At 30.5% G+C, this 16,766-nt stretch overlaps 1 protein-coding gene across 1 annotated transcript in view; it reads right to left on the bottom strand.

Annotated features, from left to right (window-relative positions):
- The window catches only part of ARG2 (Amino-acid acetyltransferase, mitochondrial), a gene marked incomplete at both ends in the record, with an annotated part of 52,526 nt that extends 36,704 nt beyond the window's left edge, over positions 1-15,822 (bottom strand). The window contains 6 exons of the mRNA XM_051218449.1: positions 1,569-1,705; positions 4,543-4,647; positions 7,688-7,744; positions 12,592-13,006; positions 14,097-14,258; positions 15,804-15,822. Coding sequence (XP_051073832.1) covers positions 1,569-1,705; positions 4,543-4,647; positions 7,688-7,744; positions 12,592-13,006; positions 14,097-14,258; positions 15,804-15,822 — 895 coding nt within the window. The remainder of the gene's footprint in view (positions 1-1,568; positions 1,706-4,542; positions 4,648-7,687; positions 7,745-12,591; positions 13,007-14,096; positions 14,259-15,803) is intronic.
- Positions 15,823-16,766: the final 944 nt, after the last annotated feature.

The following is a 16,766-nucleotide window of genomic DNA, read 5'->3' as shown; positions in this document are numbered from 1 at the left end:
TCACATACATTCATTATAAATCAACTAGTCAAATATCATGAATGAACGACCAAATGAAAGTTTACATCAGTGCACATGACTACATCTCACATCAGCACTATGATGAATAAATTAACAAAATGAAAAGCAAAGCAGTATATGTAATAATACTGATATTAGTGAGGGGTTAAACACAAGATATGGAACCTTCATTGAATAAATCTAACCAAAGAATGGAAGGTATGGAATGAATATGAAACGAATATGTTCAGAAAGATACAGAATAAATGTAACTTTGAAAGTAGTAATGAATTTAAACCATGCCATTTAAAATCATAAATCATAATGATTATCAATAAAACTGACTATAAGACTAATGTTTCTCTACATAGTATGAAACATATTATTATATTATTAACCAATGTTTTTGTTTTGAAATCTTACGTTTTCCTCCAGCTTATTCATGGTCTACTAAGCATAACCCATCATGTCAGGTGGTGATAATTCCTCCTTAACATACAATTCGACAGTCATATTCAATGCAAATATATTGCCTACTTAGAAACTTGTATTTAGTCTTAACATTTGCTACTTCACTATTCTGCAATGTAAGCTTAATTATGCTCAGATCTCTAAGATAGAATATTTTTATAGTTCACCAGCTGGATAGATCGTTTTGTTAACGGGTTCAAAATTAAAAGCTGAATCGCTTTTTTTCCTGGATTTCATCAATTAACTTTTATTTATATACACAATCTGAAACCACAGAAGTTCCTTTTTTCGATTCCTATTTCTGCTAGCTTAAATTTACACAGACATAATAACAAGGTTAGAAATTATTCAAAAAGTTGATGTCCTTTTAATTACTGTTTGAATGTTCTATGGAGACGAATTTTTAAAAAATTGATTGAGACTGATAAAATAAACCTCAGTAATTGACTATCGGTCCTCGCCCACAGATATGAAGTACAAAGATTTTTATGAGGATATGTTAAAGTGACATATACTTAGAATTTGAGACAATGTAGTGAACGAGAGCACAAGCGGGGACAACCAAATGCATTTAAACATAAAATTACAAAATGTCTAAGGACCACACAGTAAATATTTCATTTGCGAAATATCAATCAATCGTCTCAGACTTCATTGTTCTTTCATTTCCACACCAATCATTCTCTATTCTCGCTCTCTTTTCTTCAATCTTCTTAACCTACTCGCGTCACTTATTTCACTTTCGGTTGATGATATATACTACTTATATCTATCGGCATTAGCAGCACACACCACAACAATACCAAATCTGTGACAAAGGGGTTAATCATTTAGTTCTTTAACGATTAAGCCAGTTTCTATTTCCGCTTCACAAAATAATCAACGATACTTATAAGACATTAGATAATTTTCTAACTACTAAATAGTGAAACTGTCGATGATTCGCCATGGTATTTATTAATCTCAATTAATTTTAAATATATTTTAGTTTCCTTCAATTTACATAAACACTACGTAAACATTTTCAGACATACTACTAATGAGTACTACAGCAATCGTAATTTCGTAGCAAGTAATATTAAAAGGTAAGAAACTACCTGTCGCTGAAACCTCTTCACATATTCTTAAACCTTCACGTAATGTTAAACCACCTGGAACAGCAGTGCCAGTACTCGGGGCTACTAAAGGATCCAGTGCATCTATATCAAAACTCAAGTGAATAGCTTTCTCCAATCTAAAAATAATAAAGTACACAGTGCTTTCAGTACGATATAGGCGCTCCTGAAATTCAAATAATAGTAATAATTATATTTGGATTTAAGTTACGTGCTCAATAGTACTGGAATGAGGACGGACACTGAAAATCGATAAGTGCAAAATAATTGTCGACCAAGAGCTTACTATTGATTAACGTTGTTAAATATCGTCTTTCACATACTACTACTCAGTGAAAAGTAGATTAATTTACTTTCAATAAAATCTGTTATCCATAATTCCATTTGAGTAGATGGAGAAGGGTTTTTCTCTTTGACGACAGTTTATACTTAGTAATTTTTTTATTAATTTTCTATCCCCGGAATTTCAAACTCAAGGTCCTACAAATACATATTCAATTGGGAACTCAGAAGCGATAATTATCAAAACCTTGATAAGAATACAGCATAATATCTATGAGTCCAAGCAAACTTTTTACTTCTCGGTCACATTAATAATTAAGACATAGTCTGAAAATAAAGATTATTTAGGAATTGACGAACGGTTTTCTAAATAACTCTCTCCAAACTCGTAAAACTTATTATGCAAATCTCTGCAAATATTTGTTAAATGTTCAAAATCGATGGTCTGATTTCTTAGTTTCAGCCACCAATTTAAGACTTTAAACGATAAATCTTATTTTCAATAATGGCTAATAATAAAATCCTGGATGAGCATTTTCTCTTATCACTACACGTCAGCTGGATAAACTTGAATAAGATATCAAAAAATACGCAGGATCTAAATACATGTATTATCAAGGTATCTCTTTTGTGAGTGATGAGTCCTATTGTAATAAACAGGAAAATATTCGTAAATAACTAAAAACATTTAGCAGTTCTAATATTTGGAAGCCTAACATAAAAAAAGAGAAAATTTTTCCTTTGTTCTGTACAATCTCTGCAAATCCCTGCACTGATAATAATCATATGGTCAGCAGTGAATAGCTTCAAGATGAATTTCCTGGCGTTCTAGTGAGAATCCATGACCAGTGAAGTCCAATCCATATTGAGTGTGAGGTAGTTATCCATCTCAGACAATGGATAAAGGATTGTGAAAGATCATGGATCAAGTGAAGTTGGACATTAACATCGTTGGATGCCTGCTCAGTGGTTTAGAAGTTAAGTGTTCGCAAGCGAGACCGAAGGTCCTTGGTCCGAGGCCGTGTGCGAAATCGTGGATGCGCACTGCTGTAGAGTCCCCTTCTAGGACAAATCGTTCGTCCACTGCTTACAGGTCTTCAATGGTGGTCTAGCTTAGATTGACTCGTGAATCCAGCTGTGGAAATTAGCTCGATTTGTTTATTTTCAAAGAATTATCTCACTCACCGACTATAATCATTTACTACAAGTTATTTTTGAAAAAAGTCAATTTGAACTCTAAGTTTTCTTATATTATTTTACTTCAGAACTTATTTATACTATTCAAGATTAGTGAATATATTTCATTCCTAAACTAACGATCTAAAACAACATTTTCGACATACCATCTACAACAGTTATTAACTTGTTGTTTCCATAAAAAATGTATTTTGGCGCGGTTTTTGTAAAGAAGACCAATCATGAAATTTTAACGGAATGAAGCGAATTTATCTTGAATTTCGTCACAAATGAAAACACAAATTATTCTTTAAAGTAAATGGTGCTCCATTTTTGTTGAAATTCCAATTTGAAGTTTTCCTACAGACTACCTACATTCGCAGCTAACTCATTTAGTTAAAACTATTTTCGTATTATTTAATAAAAAAACGTTCTGATTAACTGTTAGTAATAACAGATTGTCGTGAAGATCTTCTATAGTACTGGCATATCTCAAACGTTTTGTGATATTCGTACATTTGTACATTTGTATACATTATATAATTATGATAAAAATACCTATAAATTTAATAAAAGCGCTTTTAATAACCGAATGGAAGTGTTACTCGATAGTATAATATTATAATGACACTGGAGAAAATGATTTAAAGATGGTGATTACTCGCATACAAACAAACATTAACATACTTTATATGAAATAAGTCTTTAGAATTAGATTAAATAGACTTAATTAGAGTCATCATAAATCAGAAATATTAAAAATAGATTGGTAGTTGTTTCAAAATATAATCTCATGCTTTCCCTAATTTAATTTAGTGAAACTGACTTATTAAATACATAGTTGGCTTTGCGTTATACATGTTTTATAAGGATTAGTTGTACGATCTTGCTGCTCAGAACTTGATTTTCCGCCCAATGACCGACGGTTGAACGTTTGAAACAATAAGGCATCGTTATGAGTATAATTAACTAAATACTTTAATTTTTGTTATCAACTATTCCTATCAGTAAAATCGTGTCAAACTAGGTCTAAGGCCTCATAGATTAAACATAGAAATTTAGCATTCCAGGGTGAAGTGTTTTCAGGAATTTTCCATATTTTTAAGTGGTATTTTTTCTCAGAATAAGTAATACCGTTATTAGTAAATGTAAACGAACATACCATAACCTGTCAATTTAGCAAACACACGCCAAATATAGACGATATCCGGAAAACCGATTAATCCAAACACAATATTCCATCTTTTAACTTAGGATAGTTGTTGGAATCCGATATCTTCATGTCATATTTGGGTAAATATTGCGTGAATTTTTAACAAATATGAACACTTACATTCACACGTCCAGTACAAGACACATCATCAACACCATAGGCAAATTATTTGAATAATAAACTTCATTTTGGAGACGAATGTTTAACTAAATGTCAAGTTATTAGTAAAATTTCAGAGAACTATAGTATATATATTTTGCTATTTAATACAGTTAAAACAATAACCTTGGATTTACTGCTTGCAATGCTTCTTTAATAACAGCTTCTATTCCCATTCGGTCAACATCCAGCATTGTAAAATAAGCAATGCCATGTTTTCTAATATCATATCTACAAGAATAAGAATAATAGTATCAGACGTTTTGTAATTTGCAGTAAATATGTTTGAAGGTAATTCATGCTACAGAATAATATTATCTGAAGAGATAGTGAAAATAGTATGTTTTTGTTAGAGTTTCATTCTTTAGGATGGATGGTTTGGTTGTGGAGATTTCATTGTTCTTCTGAACGACGTCATCAACATAAAATTCAGGTAGAAGGGAAATGTTCAAATTTCTTCAAATATGACTCACAGCTTGTCCTGTCGACTTCGATCTTGATTGGCTATTGTTGGCCTCTAGCTTATCGTTATTATCGTTAGCTTATCGTTATTTTTCTGGTGTTTCCTTTTGATCTGATTCTTGGTCTTATGTATGTACATAATTTTTTTGATTGGTTGATAGATTGGATCGAGTTCGAAGTGCTTGTTGATTCCAGATTGATCTGAGCGCCAAGCTTCTAAAAATTTCCCGTTGTTCTTGATATGCCTGCACTTCAGGATCTCAACATTTTTTTCAATCGGATGTGTGTCCACAGTTGTCCATATTCACTGATATAAGCGAAAATATATCATGGCGTTTAACCTCTAACTGATGCTCTAATTTGTCCGGTATAGTGTTTTTCGCAAATGGAACAGTTACTTTTGTAGATTAGATCATTTCATCCCTTGATTTGTATAGAGTTGATTAAAGTGATTTCGCCGGCTTTTGTGACACACCTATTCCATATAGCTTCAATGATCTCGCTGTGATTTCTGATGTCTTTTATAAATGTTAGGCTAATCCGTTTGCCGGTTTCTGTATTTGATTTCGTTTTTGGCAATATGTTGGGTTGGTATTTCTTGATGAAGTTGCGTGGGTAACCGTTCTTCCGAAGGATAATTACTAGATATTTTTACTCAATTTTCTGAGTTGAAAGTTGAAAGCCCCACGACCAAACCACTCAGCTGAAAGAACGAAACTTCAACAAAATCATCCATATGAGTTACAAATCTTCTCCTCTATCTCAAATGAAAATCTGCTGAGCAGCTTTCAGGTTTCTGATTTGAAGTAATTTACTAAAGTAAAGAAAGAACATTCAGATTAGTGGTCTAGAGGTTAAGCGTTCGCGCGCAAAACTGAGAGATCTGGATTCAAGTCTCAAGCGTGGGATCGTGGATGCGCACTGCTGAGGAGTCCCATACTAGAACGAATCGTCCTTCCAATGTTTTCAGGTTATTGATGGTGGTCTAACATCGATCCATTCATTATATCAATCTAAGCTCAACGATCTCCACGACTCGATACTGATAAACTAAAGGTATTTGTAACCACTTCATCAGTATATCCTTCATAAGAAAATCAATTTCCCAGTATAGATTTGTATTGATCATTAGCTTATTCAAGAAACGTTTTGTATGAATTCTTTTAACATATAATGGTAGATTATCCCTAAAACTCTTGAGCTAACAATTTAGTCAATAACATAAGTATGTTGGATTTATCGTTACGAAATTAATAGTCTATAAAAATACCAAAAATGTGACTATATAAATAAGAAATATAACCAAGTCAAAAATAAATGCTTATAAAAGTAAGTGTAAATAGAGTTAAATGTAAGTCATTTTGTTCGTTCATATTTTCAATATACTTTCAATTTCTTAAAAGAGTGAATCACACAGCTTAGCAATTTTGCTTAAAAACTAACTTCTTGATCGTTAATTTCTAGGATCCATATTCAGTTGTTGTCTAAGCAGCACTAGATACACGTGAAATGTAATCATTTTTTTAGGTTCGGATAAGTAATTGTTTAACGAACGTATTGCTTTTCATCTGAAAGAATAGTTACCAGTACACTACATTGATCATTTTCATTAACTTAAGAGTGAACCTTGACCCATCCTATTGAAACGGTATATAGCAGTATCTGAAGTTAAAGGATTATTAGGAAAACATATTGTCCTACTTTATACATTTTTGTTAAACTAGTTGACTCGTATAATAGCTTACAGCAAATTTTTATTTGAAGTTGCGATTATGCTATTCAGTGTCAACTTCTCGCTTCAAATGTTGAAGATAGATTCTTTTCACTTGGTTGATAATGTATTCTTTACATGAGGAAGTTTTGTGAGACTGTAATTTATGGACGACCTCTGAGCGTCGCCGAAGTGACCTTGATAAGAACCGCCTACTTACCAGTTTCAAAAGAGGGTTATAAATTGGTGCAAAAAATCAAAATCGGAACTTAGGATCAGGAGATAGGGTTCGGAATTAGAGTTAGGGTTTTCATAACGAACCGACATCAGCTATGATGCGAAAATACTATTTAGTCATATAAATAAATGGATTTTGAACCAATATTCAAGATACGACATCTTAAACGTTATTGGTTCTTCCATTAATTAGGATCTCGCCGAAATCTTAATAGAGCTGGTGATCGTTTACAAAATAGTCATAAGAGCCTTAAAAATAAAAAGACAAGGTCTTTCAAATAATTTGAGCAAACATTTGAGAATGCTTATTATTGCTGTTTAAACTTGACGAATTCAAAATATACTGTGGTATTTAATCTCACTATCATACAGTTTACAACTAAAAAGTGAGTGGGAGTGGGATTGTAAAAACCAGTTCATTTATTTAAAATAGCTACAGAAATTCAAATGAGCAGAATAAGGAAGTTGTACCAATAAAGATGTATATGATGTTTTTAACGTTCAACAGTTTGAACAACACTAGATACCAGAGACAACTGTATTTTTTCTAAAATAAAGATTTAATAACACAGCAGTCTGCTATCTGCTTCTCTTTAGGTTTGTGATATGGCATTTGAGAGTGAGAGATGGAAGATGATTTGAGGTTTTCTATAAATGGCCCCAGATATCAGCACAAATTAATCAACAAATCTATAAATTCTCAGTAATTGATAGTGACTGCATTATATATATATACTTAAATTGAGTCCAAGTTTATGCACAGCCTAATAGCGTGTTTATGGACAAATATTTCTCATACTAGCTTACAAAAAAAGATAATTACTTCTTTTTAATGCTTTGCTCTTGTGGTGGCTTACTTACGTTTCATAAGCATCTAAATCCCGCAAACCAATATAGGCAATATTACTGGCATTGAGACTGCAAAATGAGAAATGAGAAACAAATAATTCCAAGTAAATGTTAAGTATACACCAAATTAAAACAGACAAAACATGTTACGACACTGTCATAAATTGATTAAAGTTGAAAATACCGACTAATAACTTTTAACATAGTAAAATAAAGTTATCTAATTCCGGACAAAATATGAAAGTACAGTGTGGAATACATAATTGGTGTTCATTAGTGAGGAATTTCGAATAAGTACAAAACCCTTGCCTAATACTACTTGGTTCACACTGGTTGTTTAATTGTCATTAGTTTTTATGCTGAAAATTGTCATCTAAACAACTAATTGTATATTGTTATGAAAAACTGAATACCTAATAAAAATTATTTTAAATGTTTTAAGGTTATGTAAGGATTACTGTTTGTTTTGTTGTACAATATAACACACTTTTCCTTAGAAGAAAACTTCAACAAGACAGTGTGCATGAATGCTAGCTCAGTGGTCTAGAGGTTAAGCGTTCACGCGAGACCGAAGGTCCTGGGTTTGCATTTCACGTGCGGAATCACGGATGGGCACTGCTGACATGTCCCATACTAGAACGAAACAACCATCCAGTGCTTCTAGGTTTTCAATAATAGTCTAACATTGGTCGGTTCATGATTTCAACGAAATTTAGCAACCTCCACAACCCTAAACAGAATATTCACCAACTCATTTCATTTCTAAAATATGTGGCATGAACAAGGTTGGTGCGAGTAATGTTCTACTCTATTGAATACAAAGGAGAGCTTTCGCTGTTGCTGAAAAGAATAATACCAATTCTCTTCTCTAAATAACTCCGCCATAGGCCCTAGTTGCAATACCTTGACTGAGAGATTCTTGGTCAAATTTCTTAAATATTTGTTCATTTGTTCGCTCCTCTTTATATATATGCATTGATACCTAATATAAGACGCCATTAATTTGTATTTAGTACAATAGACGTTTTTATTAAATACCCAAAAAGACAAGAATTATATGTTCTGGATTTATGTTTTTCATAAAAGATAAAATGTTTCAGTAAACCTGTCAATTATCATTTAAATTAATACCACTGAATTAACAAATTTCCACGCTTAGATAATTAATTTAAATAATGAAATATGTACAATCACCATCATATATTCAAAAGCCTAATTTTATACACATAGTTCCCTTAATAATGTTGAAAAGTACAAGAACAAAGATTCTAGCAGAATAGTATAGTATAATAAAGGTGTATATAAACTTTCTAGACTGAGAATTGTAAATATATACCTGATGTAAAAGAATATTGCACAACATTCATTGTGACAATAGTTCAAATGGCCAGAAACAAGTGATTACATAGTGAGTAAATGTCGATAGGAGCAAATAAGATTACTGATTTGGAAGATAGTTGAAATAAAACTTAATGATATAATAAATGCAAGAAAGAATTTAAAAAAGCTTGAGATGCAACGAAAGAACATTTGTCACCAAGGCAAGGAAAAGTCAATAACCATCTCCTTTTTAACACATAAGTCAGGTTTTTCGCGTCTGATAGCAACGGCTTCAGTGAACTTCAGAAGACTGAAGTTTGGCTGCTTACTAATCATTCACTAATCTACTCATTTTATTACTATCAACCTTTACTCATTATACAATCACTTGTGTCTGGCCGTTTAAACTATTGTCATAATGTTTTAGGATGTTCTTTCACATAAGGTATATATTTACAATTTTCAGTCTAGTAAATTTATTTACATCATTGCTATACTGTACTAATATGTCTTCAACATAACTTCCAAACAAACCCTTTCATGTAAGTAATTTAAACCCATTTTTGTGAATATGTTTTACTAAATATCACAGGTTGTTAGCAGCTGATGAGAACCACCGAAATAGAATGGATTCATACTATTCTGCTAGAATCTTTGTTCTTGCTCTTTTCAATATTTCTCATTATTGACAAAATTTGTTGAATAAGATCATTTTATCATTCTTAATAAAATCAGAAAATCAAATAATATAAGTAGATTGCCAAATACTAATAGAAATAAATTCACAGAACAATGAATTTTAAACATTTTGATTTTAATACTGATGATTAATTAATACGAATGAAATAACTTTCACACTGTATAAATAACATTTTCATAATAAGTAGTTCAATCTTTAATTAGTTCAGAATTTGTTGTTTTAATATATAATTCAAGAATATTTTAATACTAAACAATTAGTATTTCATTTTACTTATGTAATGATATTGATCCACCGGCAATATCCGTATACCTTTTTAAAAAAATCTGATCATTTAAATGTGTACTTATCTTCTTTGAAAAATGTTTCAATTAATGAACATATACTTTTAATTTGTTTATTACATATAATTTTTACTTCACCTTCATGAATTAATAAACACGGGCGAAGGATGTAATTCCTATAAAGACATTAGTAACATAAAGTGTTTTTTATCATCAAGATTTTCAGAGAATTTGTAATCGTTCAAACCTATAGATAATATCGGTATTTTCAAAATTATTTATTGTATAAATGGATAACTAACTGCATGAATACATTTTCTGGTGGTTCAGTAACTACGTTATAAATGATGACTGTTTGGATAGTAAATTCTTAAACACAGTCATAATCATGTAAGATGTAAATCTGAATGTTGTTGAGAAAATTATCTTCAAATTAGAGTTTCACTCTTTTTATAAGCATGCAAAAATAGTATGTAAAAATCCTTGTTTAACGTACATTTGTAATTCATTTGTTCGAAATCTACTTTTATCAATATTATTGTTTTATTTGAACACATTAATATTGGCACAAAAGAGTACCGAATATATATGCAACACACAAGTTGCTTGATTTGTGTGTAGGCTGTGATACTGCAAGGGTGCCCAAACCGAAGCAGGTGGTTTTCTTAGGGAGCCACATCCGGAGCCTTCGAGCTGAAGATTTAATCCACAAGACAGTGAAGCAACGTCAGGAGATGCAGTCCCATAATAGCCGATGACCAACAATAGGTCCATACGCCATTTCTTCCAACAGGATACTGGAATCTATGTGCACCATTGGTTTGAAATCAGGTTTCTTTAATTCCCCTAAGTGGATTCTGTTAAATCACCAGACATTTGATTTTCTTTGTCTCAATTTCATAAACAAAAGTAATGCCGCAAGAAGGCAGTGAGTAGAACTTCCCTGGCAGTCATTTCAATGAATAAAACTAAAAGATTTCTACTCTTCACTTTATATGATTGAACCATAAATACAAATAGCAATTAAGGCTTTTAAGTCAAAATAATTCTTCAGAATAATAAGCTAAGAACTATAAATGTTTCTGTAAAATATTACATAAAACTAAGGTTCAATTCGATTAAGATTGTGGTATATTTAAAACAGAATGCTGGTTGGCGGCCTATGCTCCATGAAGAGTAACAGGCGTAAGTAAGTAAGTAAGTAAGTAAGTAAGTAATATTTAAAACAAAACAAAACAAACTCATCAACTTTATTCACTGTTATGTAATATGTAGTTGAATTAAAGTCTTAGATTTCCCTGTGCAAGTTATTTACAAAATCTTGTTAAATATCTCAATACATGATATACTTAAACATTATTTTGTATTATAAAACATTTGAATTAGCCGAATAATTTGAACATCTCTACTATACGATATTGAAATTAGTCTCTTTATCAGTTTTATTTTTTGAAAAAAACAAAACAATCTTATTATTTAATTAATTTAGACAATCTATTAATTCAATGAATGTATATATATGGTAAAATTATAAATTAATGAATTATTCTCTATAGAAACATTTCACAATTTCATTATCATTATTATTGTTATCACCATGGTAGTAATTGTTATTCATTATGTAATAAACAATAAATAAAATAATCTAACTTCAATATGGTCACATTTAACACATCACTAACTTGTCCTTGAATATTGGACGATTTATTAAGGAAGTTATAAGGTAATTTTCATATATATATAAAGACTAATATTAAAGAATTGTCATCTGATAAGTAATCATAAGATAATTTCATTGATTTAAGTTTTGACATTGTGAATTATGTAATTTTGGTAATAAAAACAAACAACAACCTAATCTCATATACATTTTATTGATTCATGTGACTTTTGCTGATGAGAGAAAAGAAAAACAACAAATACTTATCTATTTATTCTAAGGTGAATTACCTTCATATCATTACAAGAAGTCACATTCATAGAGATCATTGAAGTGATGAATTTAATATTAATGTATTTCTCTATTTATTTATTTTTTACATCATTAATAATAATGTCAGTTGTGATGAGAAAACAGAAGAAAGGTCTAAGTTAAACATTTTTGAAACTGTCATGATATAGTCGGGCATTTACATGTATAGATTGACATTGCTAATCTGAAAATACATTGAAAAAAAGAAGCTTTTTGTCCAAGTGTAAGACAGATATCGTCAATGTGTTTGAGTGATTATGAATTAATGTTACGAAATAATTGTAGCTCAAAATGTAAACTAATAAATTTCGGTAAGGTTTAAAGGTCCTCAATTCAATTAAGCCTAAGTTCATTGGTTCACACTACTAAGTAATATCATACTGTGATGGTAAAGCTCTTTAATAATATGTCTAATTTCATAGATTACATTACAATCTGAGTGATATGCAGTTCCTATGGATATTGTTTGGTGTTAGGTACTAGTAGGATAGTATGTATTTAAATTTCATTCTAACACTCTAGATTAACTTTATTGTTAACTATATGAAAAAAATGAAAAAAAATACAAATAGCTTAAGATTTTACAATTGAAGGATAAAATATTTATTAGGCAGAACATATATATATTCGAAAAACTTACCAAGGTTTTATGCCTTCAAAGTCGTCCAACCACGGTATTTGGTCTTGTAATTCTTTTACTAGAAAACTTAAAGGCATTCCATGTATATTTCCAGAAGCTGAATTCAGTGGTGTATTTATGTCACCATGAGCATCAATCCATAACACACACAGATCTGGTTTAGCTTTAGCATGTCCAAGTATGGTTCCAGTTGCCATACTATGATCACCACCAACAATTACTAAAGGAGTTGATTTTGATTCATTTGATTCAGTATTATGTTTAGTTGACTGTTTCATTAATCCCTCCACACGTTCGGCTATTTTTAAAGTGGTCAATGAGAAACTCCGTGACCATTTCATTCCAAAACGTTGTGGATCCTCTGTTTCACTTAGTTCTACAGGTGTAACATCTCCACAATCAATTAACTGTATTCCTAGAGTTCGAGTTTTGAAAAAATCAAATTTACTGTTAATAATTGTATTTGAAATAACTATCACTAGTGGGTCACTTTGTTTTTTTAGCAACATAACATAACACGTTACATGAGACAAGTAACGTACTTACTACACCACCTTGATAGAACAGATTAATAAATTGTTTTTAGAGATCTATTCAGCCATGCTGAATTAGTTACACAATGTTTCGTGTACAAAACACATTATACATATTCATGACTCGTATGATATCGCGGAGAAGTATTTCAATGTTAAACTGAACGCAATTCCTTGAAAAGAATATTGTTTCATTGAATTTCCTTACTACTTCTCACTTAATTCTTAAGATTCAGGAATTATTTAATCATAACTTCTAATAACCATGACATAAATCATACGTATCCTTCAGTATTGCTGAATAGAGAAAGCTATTTCACTTTTGTGATAATAACCACTAATATGATACTAGCAAGATAAACAAGATAAATATCTTTAAAATATAAAGCTCAGAATGACAGATTACAAAAAGGAAAACTTCAATTATATGTCTCAATGTTCAATCTACGTGACACAGTCAGTGATTTCGTGAATGTGGAGATAAAATGTCTTCATTATTAAATTATTTCGTATATAACCATTTAATTTGGTTTTATCAAGCCATGTGTTTGATTATAAAATGTTCACGACGCCTGATGCCTTACACCATCAATAGTTTCATAGTATACATAAGCATATCTACCCATTTTTAAAGTCCCTAGAAAACAGGACATTTGAACAGAATAAAAATGATTTGTACTGATAAATTTCACACTTATGTATTGTTTATAACACGAGCTTCAAACCACAATAGTCATTTAATTTTTATGACCGGTGGTTTTAAATACTAAAGTACCTGACCAAACTGATACCAGAAAGTTTAGTTTATAGTAAATACTTGAGTAGTAGTGATGATAAAATAACTAATATTTAAGTTAGTAACTTCGAAATATTGGACAGACAAATGCGTGCGTCCTGGATTTCATTGCTAGCCATCATCCATCTCTGTGTAAAATGTGTGTTTCCCAAAACCAATACAATGTTGTATCTTACCATCTTCAGCTACAAGCTGGAAAAAATTAGATTTTCGGATAAGTTCTGGTCCTTGATATGTACCAATTTTTGGTTGTCCCCTGTTGGTGGGTATACCCAAGAAATTAGCAGATGTATATAAAAGCTTTGGTTTTTCATTATCCTGAATAGGATAATAAGGGGCTACAAAACACGATACGCAAGGACAACTAATGATTATGAAGTAGAATAAGAATTAATTTGATAAACGATTGATAAATCACAAAATATTCTTTCATAGTTCATACAAATGAAATGTATTACGTATTATATAAGCACAAAGTACTTTAAAGAGATTTCCATTAGTCTAAACTTCTAATCAACCTTAACAGTTCTCTTTTTAAATTATTTAAGCCTGGAATTCATTGTTTTCAAGGAACTAATTGTTTAAATTCTTTCTTTTATTTCTTAAATAAAAAGCGTTGCGCACCTTATGAATTATTCTCAATATTGTTATAAAATCATCTTGGTTGTGAAAATATTAGGAAGATGATGCTCAGCAGTTTATAGCAGATTTTTCAAATCCAAAATTTTAGATAATTCAGGGTGTTATTAAAATATTACTTTTTATACATCATTTTAAGTGAAAATTATGTCAGACTTTCTGACACAGAACGGCACTTATCGACTCAAACAGTTATGCTTTATTTCAGCATAGTAAGGAAATGAAAGAATTGGATAATGGTATCTGCATTTATTATAACAGCTCATCTATTTTTGAAGGAATCAAGTGAAATGATAGGATATGTATATAATTCATTGACTGTAGATGAATCATTATGGACAGAATAGATTTACATTAATAGTCAATTTTGATACGAGAATTTAACCCTTGATACTTTACAGTTCGTACTGAAATGAACAATTAAGTAATCGTGAATATATTTAACGGAGAAAATTATAACTAGATATACTTAGGGGATTTTAATAACAGTTAATTATTTTATTACAGATTTTTATTCATCAACTATTACTACTGTTTGATATACCGTAGTGAACGGGAACACAATGGAGGACAATGGAATGTATTTAAATACAAAATTACAGAACATCTCAGTGAAATTTAAGAACTATACAGTAAATATTTCATTTGCAAAATGTCAATCAATCGTCTCAGACTTCATTGTTTCTTCGCTTCCATATCAATCATTCCCTGTTCTCGCTCTCTTTTCTCTGATCTACTTAACCTTCTGCCTCCCTACATTTCACTTTCGATTGACGACACATACTACTTATATCTATCGACATCAGTATCACATACCACACTACTACTTAAAATAAGAAAACCTACAATCGAATCAATAAAATATTGACTTTATTGCTTTCATTTGTAGATATGTACCTATTTTTCCCCATATAGGACTATCGATATTATCAATTGGGTGATCGTGTATACCATGAAAGAGAACATACTGAACCATAACTTGTCACAGTAACGTGTTGTTTAAAAAGCAACACAATAAATGAAAACACTAACTTTATATACAATTATTAACGAAATTTTAAAAGTACCAAAATTTTTATTATTATTTAGGTTTAAAATATAAATTTCTTTGTCTGTCATTCATAGAAAGAATTAACATTCTCAAACATGTAAGAGTCCTAATTTAGTATTGAAGACCGAACTCTTCTATGATATACTTAAACATTTTATCCAGTAAATAAAAAACCCATAAACTAGTGACTTACTTGCAACCGATTTCAACATTTTTTAGTTGGGTAATTAATTTATTTCCATATGTAACGATATAAATAAATAAAATGCACTGTAACTATATCTACAACTAACCACCGATTGGTTGATTTGTCAAGGTCCTTTTAAATGTTAACGGATAGTTAATGTAGATGTATACGGTAAGTATCTAAATAAAGTTATGCTATATTCACTAAGATGATGAAAAGCTATGAAACGACAGTGACTAAATTGCAGTTCAAAGAAATGTCATTATTTTTCAATTAAATTAGCTGTACACCATATATCCAAAGTCTAAACTAACTGAGGACCTATTGCAGAGTTACTTGATAAAATAGAAAAACCATACTCCAACAATTTACTTGTAAAATGTTCATTAATTGTCTCAAATTTCTTTGTTCCTACATTTCCATACCAATTGCTTTCTGTTCCCGTTTTTTTCTCCTCGATCTTCTCAACTTTCTGCTGCCAGATATTCTATTCCTGGCTAGCGTTATATACTACTTATTTCGACATAAATAGCACACACCACAATAGTAAGTTGATTTAAGTCTTTATTTCTCTTGTAAAATGCTTATTAAAATAATTTATAATTTGTATTATGATTACCAATTTTAGAAGTTTGAAAAAAATGTATATCTTAAAATAATGAAAGTACGGAGTATTTAGCAAGTTTTATCAATGACAACTTTTATTCCTCTAAATCTGTCTTATGAAATATAAAAAGAATGCTATAAGTTAGATTTAATTCTATTATAATTAAATGATTGTATAGAACATTCAAGACATATACGGCACTATATTACCTTCAGGTAATGGGCATTAAAACATTAAAAAAGTAACACTAAAATATCTTAAATTACCCAGAAACAAAAAATAACTGTCTAAAATGATTGATATTTTAATTAGTGATTAATTATCGGAAACATTAACACTCAACTATGAACAAAGTCTCATTT

This window comes from Schistosoma haematobium, chromosome 1 (genome assembly GCF_000699445.3).
Source record: "Schistosoma haematobium chromosome 1, whole genome shotgun sequence".
Taxonomy (NCBI): domain Eukaryota; kingdom Metazoa; phylum Platyhelminthes; class Trematoda; order Strigeidida; family Schistosomatidae; genus Schistosoma; species Schistosoma haematobium.
The sequence above is the reverse complement of the archived record's forward strand: the minus strand, read 5'-3'. Positions and strand labels throughout refer to the sequence as shown.